This window comes from Giraffa tippelskirchi, chromosome 2 (genome assembly GCF_054371585.1).
Source record: "Giraffa tippelskirchi isolate mGirTip1 chromosome 2, T2T-mGirTip1v1.2.pri, whole genome shotgun sequence".
Lineage (NCBI taxonomy): Eukaryota > Metazoa > Chordata > Mammalia > Artiodactyla > Giraffidae > Giraffa > Giraffa tippelskirchi.
The window spans coordinates 27,936,608-27,951,995 of NC_137276.1; the positions used below are offsets into that span (position 1 = coordinate 27,936,608).

General features: G+C 52.7%; 1 protein-coding gene across 11 annotated transcripts; it reads right to left on the reverse strand.

The window, feature by feature from the left end:
* Positions 1–541: 541 nt before the first annotated feature.
* PPRC1 (PPARG related coactivator 1) lies at positions 542–14,792 on the reverse strand. 11 transcript variants are annotated; one of them, XM_081545787.1, is made up of 14 exons: positions 14,611–14,792; positions 10,952–11,140; positions 10,279–10,324; positions 10,059–10,160; positions 7,046–9,944; positions 6,717–6,770; positions 5,568–5,625; positions 4,727–4,797; positions 3,034–3,757; positions 1,904–2,053; positions 1,727–1,793; positions 1,482–1,603; positions 1,089–1,240; positions 542–796 (listed from the first exon to the last, which is right to left on the reverse strand). In XM_081545787.1, exons 2-14 carry the CDS (start codon positions 11,032–11,034, stop codon positions 693–695), a joined length of 4,632 nt encoding a protein of 1,543 aa, XP_081401913.1. In that variant the 5' UTR covers positions 11,035–11,140; positions 14,611–14,792; the 3' UTR covers positions 542–692. The 11 variants fall into 11 exon arrangements, with proteins under 11 accessions (XP_081401913.1, XP_081401889.1, XP_081401882.1 ...); XM_081545763.1 differs by having other exon boundaries at positions 4,727–4,794; positions 10,068–10,160; positions 10,279–10,425; XM_081545756.1 differs by having other exon boundaries at positions 10,068–10,160; positions 10,279–10,425.
* Between the last annotated feature and the right edge of the window lie 596 nt (positions 14,793–15,388).

Sequence of the window (15,388 nt, forward strand, 5' to 3'; positions counted from 1 at the left end):
CTCAAGCTATGGTACACACAAGCCTCAGTTTCAAAAACCTTTATTTACAACAGATGTGAACTTCCTCTGGGTCCCTGATATTCAAATTCCTTTCTGGACCAATAGCACCATGCTTGTTGGAAATGCAGAATCTCAAGGCCCACCCCATAACTCAGAATCTGCATTTGTAAAAGATCTCCAGATTTAGCTACCCTTTCAAAGTCTGAGAAGCACTGCCCTATATGACTGATTTCACTGACAAGACTCTTAAAGAGCAGTTTCAAGTCCAATAGCATTCTGCACCTAACCGAAGAGGGGTCCTAGGAATCAAACGGAAGTAGGAATGTCCCTGTTGGGTCAGAGAGGAAAAGTGACTTCTCTGGCAGCAGCACCATAGAAAAAAGCACAACAGCACTTGGCAGTTCTCTCTAGTTCATGTTTATTAGTCTGCATAGTGATTTATTTTCCAAACACTGGGGGAACCCCTCAACCCCATCCATCTTACATAGGAATGCAAGTTAATGTTTCAAAGCCTATTATAAAAAACAAATACCACTTAAAATCTGATGTATTACATTTTTATTTCACTTTTTTCCATTTCTTTATAAAACAGTCATCTCCTCGCTAGCAGCTCTCTCCCCTAGACTGGGGGAGGGGAATGGAGGAGGTTGGGCACCTCCAAACAAAAGGGGATGGGGGAGAAGGGCCCAGGGTTACCTCCTGAGGTTCTTCTGGGCCTGTTTCAACAATGTGTCAAAGTCAAGAGAATCAAATTTGCTCTTTACAGGAGCAGGGTCAAAGTCTTCCCTGTTGGAGTCTACAAAAGTAGAGAGAGACAAACATCAAGGTCTCTTTGAGTATACCTCCCAACCGCAGGGTCCTCAAATGGCCAGCTACCTCTCGTATCTATAATGGATGGAGCTAAAATGTCCTGAATTTTAAGTCAAAAGACAGGAGAGCCCCCATTTCTCCTCTCATCCCACCCTTTAAGCCCTTCAGGTGTCAGAGGAAGACAAGTCTGCCTTACTAACCCCCCCTCTCAAAAGCCTGGGGACTCTTCCGGGGAGGAGATGGAGTATACCAAAGGCTCAGGGCCTCCCTCCACTCACCAAGATCAGAATAGCTTCTCTTGCAGAACTGCCTGCGGCCCCCAAAACAGAGATCAAAGGGCTGTTCATCCGCCTGCCTCAGCTTGTGGCCACTCTCAATTGCTGCAAATGCCTCCTCGGCATAGCGATAAGTGACGAAGCCGTAGTTGTCACTGGAGGGGACGGTGAGACAGAGGCTGAGATGGCTACTTGGGCACATGCCATGGAGAAGAGACAGCTCCCCAGGGTACAGGGACTGCAGAGGTTCTTCTCATTCCCCAAATGGCCAACCCTCTGACTGTAGAGATGAAGATGTCCTACACTGCCCAGCACACCAGAGCAATCAGGACAGACAAAGCACTGAGACAGATAATGGGACAGGAAGGACATCCTGACCTTAGGGCCCAACCTCACCCTTGGACACGGAAGTGGATGGTGCACTCCTCAATCTCCCCAAAAACAGAGAACCTCTGTTTCAGCTCTGACCGAGTCATACGGCCAGGTATCTTCCCAATGAAGACCACTCTTCTTTCTTCCTATGTTGGGTCAAGGAAAATTGACACACCATGAGCCAAGGCCATAGCTGCAGATGGCTTTGTGAGCTCATGTCATGGCTCAGGGACAAGCCCTCTCCTCCTAGGACCTGTTTCTCTACTCACTATTGCACGCTCCTTCTGCAGAACTCTCTGCCTTTGGTAATGGTCGTGTGAACGGTAAGAACTGTACCTGCCAAGAGAAAAAGGTGCTGTCAGCCCCCTAGACATTAGACAGTTCAAGTCTCAGAACTCTTAGGCTCTTGCACCCCAGATGCACCAACTCCCTGAAAACACGCTCACCGCCGCCTCCTGTCACTTCTCCGGCGAGGCGATGGAGAGCGGGACCGGCTTCGGGAACTAGATGATGAGGATGAGGAAGATGAGGAGGAAGATGATGAGGAAGAAGAGGAAGAGCATCTTCGGGAACGTCCAGAGGAACTGCAACTCGACCTAGAGAACAAAAGGTCACACAGAAATGATGGGAGGAGTGCAGGTATCATCCACTTACCTCACCTTGGCCCCAGCCCTGCCTCCCTGTCAGGAAGCTCAGGACCAAAGGCAGAGAAAAGCAGAGGAGGTGCAGAAGAAGAGTGAACCAAGAACCTCGTGAACTTTACATGTTCTAGAGTATCTGGGCACTGATCTTATTTATTGTCACTTATGCAATTAAAAATAGAAGAATATCTAACAAGTCAGAAAGAATAAAAATAATAGAGGCTCAGAAATAAAGGGCTGGGCCCTACATATTACAACTAGCCGGGGGTGGGGGGTGTAAGGGAGAGGTGGGAGGGCAGGCAGGCCCGTGTCTCTGGAATCCTGCTCCCCTCATGTCTCACAGGAGTACTATGATTATGGCATTAAGGGGACGTGACTGTGCTAGACCTGCAGTAGACGACGTACCTGAAGATAAGCTTCACCATCAAAAACCAAGAATTCTTCACTGATGGAAGTGGAAAAATTTGGGTCTATTATAGAGAACAAGGTACTCCCAAAAAGTACATGAGGCCACAGTGACACCCAAAGGACACCAGACTCTTTCCTCAACAGATGATTAAAGGAAGGATTGTTTCCCATTAACAACCCACTAGCCCATCATCCCACATCTACCGGAAAAATACCAGAAATAAGGACTGATACAGTGCAAAGGAATCAACATGGTCAAGACCAAACCCTAACGGTCTCTCCCAAGGCAGGTCTCTAGGAAGCAGGAGATCTCAAAGATATCCCAGTCTCCAACAGGGGAGAAGCTATCTTTTCACAGCTTGCCTCCTTCAAATCCAGGAAAAGGGAAGAAGACAAAAGCCAAAGACAGAAATAGAAAAGCCTTAGTGCCTGAAAGTTCATCAAACTCAACGTGCAAAAGCTTTCAGAGCAAACCAGAGGAAAGAACTTCCAAAGCGGAGAGAACCTAACAGGCCATCAGAGCTCACCTTCGCCACCTCTTGTGTGGGGGGGAGAGGGACCGGGACCGGGACCGGGATCGGGATGAGGAAGACGACGATGAGGAGGAAGATGCTTCGCTGGTCCGGGTGGACCCAGAGCTGACAGAACGGCTGCTGCGGCCACGGCGGCCTTGCCAGCCCCGGCTTGGGGGGCTGGCTGACCTGCAGGCTTTTCGATAACAGCGCACTGTCTGCTGCTTGGCTGAGGGATCAGGGAGAGTCCTAGTGTTCGTGTCATTCCGGCAGGGTGAGGCCTCAGGGGACAGCAAGGCAGACGGGGCAAGGCAAGGAGTTTGGGGATCTGCCTGTTCTTTGCTAGTCCTGTGATCAAGTGGCTTCTGGGAGGCAGCTGTGCCTAGAGGCACAGAGGTGGCTGGGCCCAGGGACAAGACAGGCTTGATGGTGATATCCTGATGGCGTTTGACGTTCCATCGGGAGCCCACCTCTGGAATGACTAGGGCAGGCGTCTTTTTTGGGGGGGTCCTGCTCCGAACACAATAGTCATGGTCCCCAGAGCCCACATGGACTGGACTAGGGCCATGGACCCCTTCGTGGAGGCGGGCTGCAGCTGGATGTTTGGCCTCCGTAACTCCTTCAGGCTTCAGGGTTCCCTCCTGGGCGGTGGACTTAGGAGATTTGGCTTTGGCCAGCAGAGAGACAGCAGCCAGGGGCTTCCATAACTGATGGGGAGGGGTAGCTGGAGGGGTGAGCCCTGTGAGGGGAGGGAGGATGGAGATAGCAGGATGAGATCCGATTCTACACTTCTGAACACTGTGTATACAGGCTCCAGAGACCCCCACTTCATTTCACAAAGTGTACTAACACTGATCAGCAGCCCAACTTCTCCCACTGTTACAACTGCTCCTTCCCATGAGCTCCCCATCTTGGAGACCAGCAACAGAAACCCAACTGGCTAGAGTCCTCCTGAACCTCTCATTGCCCAAACCCAGCTGGTGGCCAGGTCCTGTCTGTTCTACCTCTTCATTCTTAGACTCACACCCTGCCCCCGGCACTGACTGACTTCCACGCTACATCTTCCCTGAACTCATGTAATCATCTAATAACCTCCTACCTTGGGCATCACGCCTGTCCACCTGTCTTCTACACTCCCACTGGAGGAAGCACTCTAAAACCAACTGGTAAGGTTTTTTCAATTGCTTCAACAACATACAATATAAAGTCCAATCAGCTTAACATGTCCAAGTTCCCATAACCTGGCCTCCTACTTAACACTCCAGCTTTCTCTCTTCCAAGCTCTGCCCACCACCCTGATCAGCCACTACATTCCAGCCAAAACAAACCACTCACCATTTCCCAAAACATACCGATACCAGGCTGGCTCTGGTTCTTCAGTTCACTCAAACTGTTCCAACAACCTCAAATGCCCCTGGTATCAGTGATTTTCTCAAGCCTCCAGTTTGAGGATTACCTTCTGTATAACCCTGCTCTGACAGTCCCTCTTCAGACCCCACCATAAACCAAACGGGTTTCTTTGACACACAACCTCTGATTCTCGACGTGCTCATCTCTTTACACATCTGCCCCCTGGACTGTGAGAACCTCAAGGACAACGATCAGATTTCCGTATCCCCAACACCTACACACACTTGGTGCAGAGCGGGCTCTACAAACATTTGCTGCATAAACTAATCAAAGGCAGAGTTCCCCACCCTGAACCCACCTGCCACGTTGGCCAGTTCTGGGGCTTGTAACCGGTCTAGGGGCCTCTTCTCCTGGGGAGTGTCAACGCTGCTGGCGGGGGGAAAAGGGAAAGCCTGGTTCATTGCCTCCTCAACATCTGCTTTCCTCATGAAGCAACAGGAAAGGGGTGCGTGCAGAGAGGAATGGGGGGCACAAACTGTCCCAATCATTCTCCTCTAGCACAAAAAGGGTCTTAGTGACTGAACTTTATGTAAGTTGGGTCTCAGCTCTGTCCAGTTTCTGGAGGCAGGCTGACTATGACCTTGATACCCCCCACCTCCTCCAAGCCAGAAGCCTCTTGTGCCCGGCTCAAACCAACCCAAAATCAATGTGGAGGAAAATATGCTTGGCAAAAGAGGATGGGGTATCATGAACATGAAAAAAAAAATGGCCTCTTGGTACTGGAAGAATGGGGAACAAGGAGGTCCAGGATGCCTGTGTCCTCCAAGGAGTCAGGGAGCCCTAGACATGAACATCCTCCCCCATTTTTTCTTACACCATCAGCAATGTTGAGCAACCTTAAAGCCTGTTAAATAAAGGAAAGAAACCCCCCAAAGCACAACTCGCCAGAACATAAAAGGCATCACCATTTGAAACCCCAGACTGGAATCAGCCAGAGGATGATTCATATATATCCTCCTATGTATAACCCAAGACAATGCCCAGTAGTGATGGGCTGAGCTGGGGGTGAGGAACAGGGAAAGACTTGAGAGAGCTGACTAAATGTCCCTGTAACAGAGGCATCCAGTTGACAGTCCTGGAGCGCCGGCCGGCTGCTGACCAACAGCTGTAGGGTAACTCACTCATGTCCCCATACTTACCCTGAGTTTCCTACAGCCAGGCTGTCAGCAGGAGCCGGGGGAGGGCACTCCTTTTTGGCTGCAAAGAAACCATACTAGTTAAAAGCCCAACCAGACGTTCCATACTGAGGAGGCACAGAACGCTGGCTTTAAGACGCGAAGGAGGAAAATCCATTTTGCCTACATACTCCACTGGGGTCTCCCCAAAGAAATCCATTCTCCTCCAATGGGTACCCAAGAACTATTTTTAATTATGTCTCTTCTGCTTAAAAACAAGCACACACTCCACTGAATCTGAGACGGAGTCCCAACTCCTAAGACTAGCATTCCAGGTTCTATATAATCCACCTGACTAACTTGCTAGTCTTACAAGCTACTCTTGATCTACACTTGTACTTTGCCTTGTACTACAGATGCTGCTGCTGCCGCCAAGTCGCTTCAGTCGTGTCCGACTCTGTGCAACCCCATAGACAGCAGCCCACCAGGCTCCGCCGTCCCTGGGATTCTCCAGGCAAGAACACTGGAGTGGGTTGCCATTTCCTTCTCCAGTGCATGAAAGGGAAAAGTGAAAGTGAAGTCGCTCAGTCGTGTCCGACTCTTAGCGACCCCATGGACTGTAGCCTACCAGGCTCCTCCATCCATGGGATTTCCAGGCAAGAGTACTGGAGTGGGGTGCCATTGCCTTCTCCGTGTACTACAGATACCTATTGCCAATTCAGGAGTCATTTCTGCAAATTCCTCTCCCCAGTTAGATCATAAGCTCCTTGAGAACACGACATAGCATACTCCACAGCACCTAGATCCACGCCTTGTACTGAGAAGCTGAACTAGCCATTGCCTTTCAAATACACCATATGTGATCTTTCCTGCAACTTTGCCTTTATTCACCACACGCAGGCTCTCTGAATTCCTGTCTTCCAAGGCTCAGCTGGAGAACTACTTCCCTCTAGAAAAATGTCCCCAATTCACTCGGATCTCCCCATCCATCCACTCTTTATAGTTCTTGTCATGCTGTACCCTTTCCCTGGCTTGGATTGCATCAATGGGATTGTCTTCCCATTCCAATTAGGGGGCCACTCTAGTGGCAGAGACTCTCCTTCTCCCTCCTCCCAGTTTAAGCAACTAAAGGGCTGGGCCCAAAAGAAACATCAACAGAAAGGGTTTCCTCACCTTCTGATTTCTCAAATTGCTCCAGCAGACTGGACAGGTCCGATGCCTCAATTCCTGCGGAAGCACGCAACACAGGATTGGAAACCTGCCCCTATCCACTGAACACATAGGTCCCAGAAGTTCCAAACCACCTCGCTTTTCTTATGCGCACCCTGCCCACTGTGATAAGTAAACCAGGGGAGCAACACTCCCTGAGAAAGAGAATCAAACCAACCAGACTTTTCTCTCTCAAGAATTCTAACAAAGGCTAGCCCCATCAAGGTGGGCAGTATTCTCCTCACACAATCCCCACGCCATACCTCACACCAACTGAACTGTGTGGCACTCACCAATCTCACTGATGAAAGCCTGCACCACGTCCTCAGGACCCTGGGTACGTGGGGTAGGTAGAAAGGACAGTTTCCTTAGACGGGCTGGGTGGACAGCAGGCAGTTTGGTGGTAGCGCTCTGCCTTGGTGCCAGTGTGGGAACAGACTTGGCAACAGGAGAGGGTGGTTTCTCCTTGGGCCTAGTCTCCTGCAGCTCAGGCTTTAGCCTCTCTGATGCAGGCTCCTCAATAGCCACATTCTCGGCAGACACACATGGTGGAGCCTTGATCCGAGGGCTGTGCACCGGGGAGGACACCTTGTGTTTCAGATGGGGAGATGCAGGCCCTGGCTTGACCTCCACCTTGGTGGCCTCTGTCTGTGGAGCTCCCTGGCCAGCTACCCCAAGACTGAGGGAAGGAGCCATCGGCACAGCTGGTGCACTTTCAGGAGGACCAGCTGGGATGCCACCAGGCTCCACCTTGGGTGAGGGGACAGCTCTTCCAACTGAGGTTAGAGGCAAAGGAGGTGGGGGAACAGCAGGCCAGAATGGAGGGTGTTGCAGCCCTGGGCCCCATCCCAAGGGCCCGTAGGTACAGTTGGAATTATAAGGTGGGACTGGGGCAGGAGGAGGTACCCAAGGCACATTGCAAGTGGGGGGCACAGCATAGGCACCTGGAGTACCAGACACTAGGGGCACCGTTGATGGGGGGGGCAGGCAAGGATAGCCAGAAGGGGACACGGGAGGATAACAAGGCCAGGGTGGCACAGGGGCATAGTGAGTATAGGGATCAGGTGGCACTGGTCCCATAGACATTGGAACACTAGGAGGCTGCAGGGGTGGTGGGGGCAGATTGGGGACAGCTTGCCCATTTGTGGGAAGGGGCAGCATAGGAGTCATGCCCAGCCCACCCGTGGGAAAAGGCAGAGCAGTGGGCATTGTGGGGGGCATGGGCTGCACAGCAGAAGGTGGTGGTCTTGCTGGAAGTAGTTTCTCTTGTGATGGCACCTGCTCAGTAGGAGCTGAGGCCATAGGTTTGCTTGCAGGTGGCTCAGGACTAGGAGAGGCAGGGCTGGAGCTCACAGACCCAAAGCAAGCCTCAGGATGAGCCTCAGGGCTTCTCTGCGGAGCTGTCTTCTTGGCTGGGGCTGGAGGGATGACAAGACAAGGGATGTCTGCCAGCCCCGTGGGAGTTTCTGGGAGGCTGGGCCACTTCCCAGCTGGAGGCTGGGGGGTCCTCTCTTCGGCCTCTGGCTGACGCTGCTGCCTTCGTCGGCGGTACTCAGACAGGCTAAGAGGCCGAGGCCTGGCTTCCTGGGTTGTGGTACTGGTACCAGTTTCCCCCTTCAGAGGACCTACAACCTCCCTGACTTCAGGACTGTTGGCCTTTGGGGACTCTGAGGACTCTGATTCCAGGAGCTGGGCAGCTGGATTCCTCTGGGCTGATGATACTGCACCACGTCTGGGATCAGTTGGCCTAGACTTAACTAGTACAGGGTCAACTGGAGACAGGTCATTGGGAACAGAGTCAACTTGTACTGACTTGAGCAGGACAGGGTCAACTGGAGGCAAGTTGTCTGAGATGGGAACAACCACTGCAGGGTCAGCTGCTGAGTCAGCCAGAACTGGGTCAGCTGGGAGAGGGTCAACCAGCTCTGAGTTCGCTGAAGCAAGGTTAGTTAGCACAGGGTCAACAGGTTCAGTGTCAGTCGCAGTGGGACCAGGGTCATCTGCAGTGGAATCAGCTTCAACAGAGTCAAGTGGCATGGGGTCAGCTTGAGCAGAGTCAACCAGTGAGAGATGCGTTGAAACAGGGTTGGCTTGGATAGGGTCAACCAGGCTGGGGCATAGGTCTACAGGATCTTCTTTAGCAGGACTAGCTTGTTCAGTACTGCTCCCCAAGTTCGCAGAGCTAGGCTTCTCCAAGGCAGCTGCCCAGGCCCGAGCCCAAGCCCGGGGCTTCCCTCTACCATGGGGAGGCCCAACCTCTCTTTGAAGGTCCTCCTGAGGCAGGCTGCCTCCCTGAGAGGTCACCTCTGGAACAGGTGTGGACTGCCCACGAGAGGCCGACCTCAGCCTCCTGGTGTAGCCCTCCGCACAGGCAGCTGGCTGCTCCTTGCTCTTCTTCCTCCTGCCCTTTCGAGCCCTCTGAGAACTTAGCATTGCGTTGGCTGGTGGCTTCTGAGGCCCCTTGGGCGCTACTGGCTCCATGACCTCCCTGGGCTCCAACATGGAAGCTGGCTCCAACTTTTCCTTTGCGTCCAGTGACAAGCCCTCATCCTCAGGGCAGAGGGTTTCCTTGGGAACTGCAGCCTCTGTCTCCGCCTCTAGTGGTGGCATGAGCAGCTGCAAGGCTGGACTGACCTCTAGCGTGTCATCCAGGAGCACAGGCTGGGGGCCAGCAGGGATCTGTCGCACCACAACTGGGATCTCCAAGTCATTGCCAGCTGTGGCCGCCTGACCCACAATCTCCAGCACCACACAGTCCTCAGGCAGTGTCAAGTCTTCTGGCTGCTCCTGAAGATCATCCTCGAGCGCCGTCAGGTGGGTGAGGTTGGGCAGGCAGTATGGGTGCATGGCCCGCACCAGTTCACTCAAGGAGGAGATGCTCTCGTCTCCAGCTGCCTGCACTGCCATCTCTGCTGCTGCAGCTGTTTTGTCTTCCTCCTCAGGACAGGCTAGGTGCATGGGGAAGTCTGGGATGCTGCTCACAGAGTTGTTGAGCTCCCCAGCAAGCATCTCACTGCTGAAGCCAGCCAGCTCCTCCTCTTCCTCCCCATCACTACGCTGCTGGGGAGGAGGGGACTGACCCCAGCGGGGTCTTGACCTTGGGGGTCTCCAACTAGGAAGCTTAGGGGAGGAGGTCTCCAAGAAGGAAGGTGGAGAGAAGTCCCAAGGGGGATCTGCGAGCGCCATCTCAACCTACAGGATAGGAAACAAGACATAGGCGTTTTCTCCAGGAATATATTTTTCCAGGCCTGTCCCCACATATTCCTCCCCCTCAAGAGTCTATGAGGCTACCTAGGGCAGGCTTACCCCACTTACTCTACTACTGCCTGTGCTGGGCCCCAGTGGGTCAGTTGGGGTGATGAGGTCACGTTCTGGGGGTGTCCGAGAGAGGCTGAGCAACCTGTGGAGCTAAAAGGGAGAAAAAGACCTGAGATGAGTTTGTGTTTCATAACTTTATGAGTAGGCCCACGGATGTGGTTCTAACCTTTGCACCAACCACACACCCCTCCTCGTGTCCCACACTTACAGAGGAGCCCTCCCGAGGTGACACGAGCAGCTCTGAGTCAGGAATGCTGTCAAATGGAGATAGGTTCTCAGAATCTGCATTGTCCAAGATCTCCGTCAGAGCTGTGAGCAGTGACACCTCATTCTGGTCCTCCAGAGATAATCTGCTCTGTTCAGGAAAGACAATAGGAAGGTACCACCACTATCCTAACCAGGCCACTGAGAAGGACTAGGTGCCAGGAGAATCCCTCTTCTGGGCTCAGTTCAGCTCAATTTGCCAGAAAAACACACGAGTCCAAGGGGGCATGGGTTCCAATCTCATTTACTACCATCCACCACCTCTCTAGTATCAACAGAGACCTGTCATAATTGAGTCTTGAGTTTGTGTTTCATGCTCTCTCCACCCTCAGGTTAAGATGTGGGATGCTCAGCAGACAGCCCTTGGCTAAGCTGGAACTAGACTCAAGACAAAGATTAGAACCCTCTGGACATGTAAGTCAGGGCCACAGGCAGGGAGAAAGGCTGTGGACTATGTCAAGTCTGCCAGGGCATACTTTTACATGGGACACAACCCAAGTCTCACCTAGAAGTAAAAACACACTTCAAGGCCTCAACTTGAGTATCTGGGAACCAAGGTTCTGGAAGTCATAGCCAAAGTTCCTGCTTAAAGACTTCTAAGCCCAGCCCCAGCTCACCTCTCCAAGGCTACCAAAATCTTCAATGAGGGAGATGAGAGAGGCATCCATATAGCTGTGCATGGTCCCCAGCAGCGCCCCATCCTGCAGTATCAGCTCCTCCATCTCCAGGTCCTTGTCCCTCAAACAGGGGCCCAGCCGAGACAGACTGACAAAGCCAGAATCATCGCCCTCCTCATGCAGCAGCGCCTGGGGCAAAAGAGGATAAGGTTAGAAAGGCCCCCTGGGCAGCTGATTGACACACTCTGTAAACCAGGTGCCCAGCCCTCCACCAGTGGCCTCGGACTCAGCAGGAGCCCCACTACAGCCAGGCCTCTGGACTTGCTGGGCAAAAAAAAAAGTTTAGATTCCACCTAGAAACACCCCAAGCCTGCGAAATTGATAAATTGGGAAGTAAAAACATCAAAAAGACCAAGATTGTTCAAAAGAGTCATCTGCCGGCAGTGATGCAGACAGACGTTCTGAGGAACACACCAAAGGACAGGAGGTCAGCAAGCCAGTGATTCCAGCGACAACCAGCTTACCTCCCTCAAATCCAACTTATGCCTCTGTTCTCTGCCTAGCTCAAATCCCAATCTCAACCACCATGAGTGACAGCCACATTATTTATTTCCAACTTCTGTGCTGAAGGCACTATAGTGTGCCACCCAACCTCTCAGAGGTAGTTGTAAGGGAAAAGTCTCTTCCCTGCCCAGTCACAGCAAAAGAAGAGAAAGCTTGATTCTGTGGACCGGCAAGCCCCACCCCATCTCTTCCCTGAGAAGGAGCAACATCTTCAGCCTTGTCAGGCAGGGAGCCGCCGGCCCAGGCCTGTCAAACAGTGTGGGTGTGGGCAGGGCTAGAAGTGCCTGGAAGGGCTGGGGAGGCCAGAGGTAGAGGTATCTCCACCATGAGAAACTACAGATGATGCAAAGGTGGGAGAAGAGGAACAAACATGGACAAGCCAGTCTCCCCTCTCCTCTGGCAGCAAAGGGAAACTCTGTACCTCTTCCAAAAGAAAAAAAGCAACAGGTGTGACTGCACCCTCCCTACCTTCCCAATCAAGCCAAAGAGGTACAATGCCCAATGAGGAGAGGATACCTAGGGACACTTTAGCAGACTAGGCCTCCTAAAGATTAAGAGAAAGGTGGCAGGTTTTAGGCACTCACTCCTCCCAAGCCTTCACAATCCTATAATTACAAATAGCACCTGAATAGCACCTGCCTCAGCAAACACTTCTAGGTGAGCAAAAAGGCTGCACCTCAACTTGCCTTGCCACCTACCTGACCCAGCCATGAGGCTGGAATCCCAAGACGATGCCCCAGCTTTATGAACCACTCATCACCACTTTCATCTGACAGGTACTGGAAACCCAGTCAGAGAACCCCCTCTTCATCTGACCTCATCCATCCCTCCCCCCAACCCCCAAACAGCCCAGCTCCCAGAGTACCAAGGATCATGGAGGGGCTAAGCCCAGGCTAAGAGTGTTAGCTACCAGCATCTCTAACTTTAATAACCCCAACTGGTTCTCCCACAGCCAGCCTGTCCCTGCAGGGTTCAAAATCAGCTACAAACTTGAAAATACACATTTGATCACCTCTTGACACCCTCCCTAGTCCCCTCCAAGGGTATTTTCCTGCTCTCAGCATTAGGTTTAAATTCTTTAATGGATTACAGTGGTCCTGGTATCCCCCACCAGACTCCTCCAGGGTGTCTTCTCTCACCACTCTCTGGCCACACCAGTCATACAGGTTTCTCCAATAAGCCATGTTCTCTCCCACCTCAAGGCCTTTACCCACTATTCCCTCTGAGGAAAGCTCCTCCTTCCCCCTCCCCCATAGTCTCACTTTAAAATGTCTCTTCCCAGACCCTGCAAGGTAGATTACTACTGCTGATTATATAATATGCTGCACTTTTCCTTTCATCTCACTCATCATCATTTACTGTCTAATGTGATAAAAACATAGGATTCTGGAGGACAGGGGCCATGTGTGATTTACCACAATATCCTCTATGTCTGAACATAATGGAATCTCAATACCTGGCTAACTGGACTAGCTTCCACATACTCATCTTTCTGTGTATTTGTGGTGAACAATCTCTCCATGAGACCTTCTCCAATTCCAAATGACCACCTAACTTGGATTACAGTTGGATCATGGATCCTTCCTGCCTCTCCCCTAAGGGATGGGGTGGGCAGCACCAGCCCCACAGCATGTGGCCTCTGAGAAAATAAAGAGAAGAGGGGGTGGGCAGCTCCCAAGTTAGAGCCCCAGAAGCCACCTTCCCCCTCCAAGGCCTGAATTGCTCTGCTAGAACTGATATTACCTGGCAGCCTGCAGCCCAACTCCCACCTAGAAACCAAAAAAAATAAAAGGCTTTCAAGGACTCAGCTTAATTGCTTAAGAGAGATAACAGTCCAAACTAAGTCTTGCCTACCTCCACTCTGGGTGGGAACTTTTAAGAAGCCCTGTTGAGGAGTGGGACGATAACACTTTAAAGCAAGGAGAACTGAAGAGCAAGAAAAAAAGATTATGACAGAATTTCCCCCCGACTCAATAAACGTTCAACTAGTGTTGAACAGTCCTCAAATCGCCTCCAACTTTTGTCATCCCCAGTAAAAATTCCAGAAAAGCTTAAACACAAACCATCTCGATTTATATATCAATTCACAGGAACAGGCCTTAGCTACCTTCTCCAGAGATGTTGGAGGAAAAGCGAGGAAGAGAGGATTCCCTTTCTTTACCTAAGCCTGCCCCATGTAAATGTTGATACCTCCCATACCCCTTGAATTAGGAGGCAGGACTACAAGCAAGCAAAACGCCAGCGCCTGTGACTCATAAACCACCCCAAGCCGGTCGGACAGAAGCCCCCACTAGCTCACTCCACAGCCCTTCAACCTCAGCCCTCTACCCTCCCCAACACACTCCGCCATCAGCAGGACTACACGCACATCTGCAAAGTCCTTCACCATCCGTCGTAGAGAGGCGAAGGGGGCCAAAGCAGAAGGAAAAAAACTCCTTCAAGGTTCTGAGCAAAGTTGATTCCAGCAGCCCCAACCTTCCTTCCCAGTCAGGGGCCCCCAGCGCCGATCGGAGATGGCGGGACCGGCTGAGACACACCCAGTTCCCGGTAGTGCGGCTCCAGCGCCGAAACGAGGTGCCGGGTAGCCTGGAGCGGGAGCCACGTGGACATCCCCTCCCCGCCCCCACGTGGACCCGCGGCCCCCCCGCCCCCGGCCCAACCCACGTGGGCACCGGGGCCGCCCAGAGGGGGAGGGGAACCAGACAAGTTCTCCCGGGAAAATCGCTCCCCCCACCCCACGTGGCTCCGAAAAGGTACTGCGACGCGGGGCTAGAGGCACCCCCCACTCAGCATCCTTAGAGGAAGGTCTTACGCTATTACTCTAAGTCTGAATGCCTGATCACCCCCACACACATGCGCCAGGTTTCCGACACCCGGCTCTGCCCCTCCAGCGTTCCGGAGCAATGACCGTAAGGACCCTGCTTCTGCCCGCATATCCCCCAGCAAACGACCCAGACCCGCTCGGTCCAACCCGTCCCGCGCAGCCACCCGGCATGGACTCCCGAACGCTTCTTCCCTTTCCTGTGGCGTCCACGTGTCACCACCCGGCACACGCCGCTTTGCAGCCAGCCGCGGGCCGCCCGCTAGTCTCTCACCTGCTCCCCACCATTCACAGCGCCCACGGTGCCATATGGTGCTTGGCTCCGACTCCCCCAACCGCTGCTGCGCACTCCACCGCCAGGGTCGGGGCCGGGGCCCCCACTCGGAGGCGGCGCGATTCCGTCTCTCCGTCCCCGGCGCGCCGCCATCTTGGCCCCTGAACACCCAGCGCAGCTCTAATCGCCGGCGCCGCCTCGCCCAGCCGATTGTGGGAAGGGAACTACAACTCCCGAAAGACCCTGCAAGACTACGGATCCCAGAAGACTGAGCGGTGATATCGACTTGCACCCGGGAAGACGGCACTGGCCTCGCAAGGGAGCCTGGGAGTAGTAGTCGCATTCACCAGAGCCTGAGGGGCACGTGGTACAGGCATTCTGTAATGCATGATTTTGTGTTGCGCGGGAGGACCTAGTTGCGGAGCGCGAAGGAGATATTTACCTTTTGCTCATCTTTTTATTTTCTTAATCTGCCCAACTGTCGGAGCGCCCTCTTTGTCTGACGTTTTACCTGCTGCCCGTTCCTTTTGCCTTAGTCCAAGTGGGCCTGTGTTTTGAAATAGCACCCCCTCGTGGGCACCCGCACTCCAAGAGCTAAATCTTACCAGCTACACTGCGGCAGGGTAATTTAAATTTAATCTTGTTCAGTTGCCCAGTCTTGTCCGACTCTTTGAGACCTCATGGACTGCAGCACGCCAGGCACAAGTTTAATCTTAAAACACCACTTTATCGGCGTCGGCTCTGAGCTACTCAGAGACCCACGCTGGTGCCTCATCTC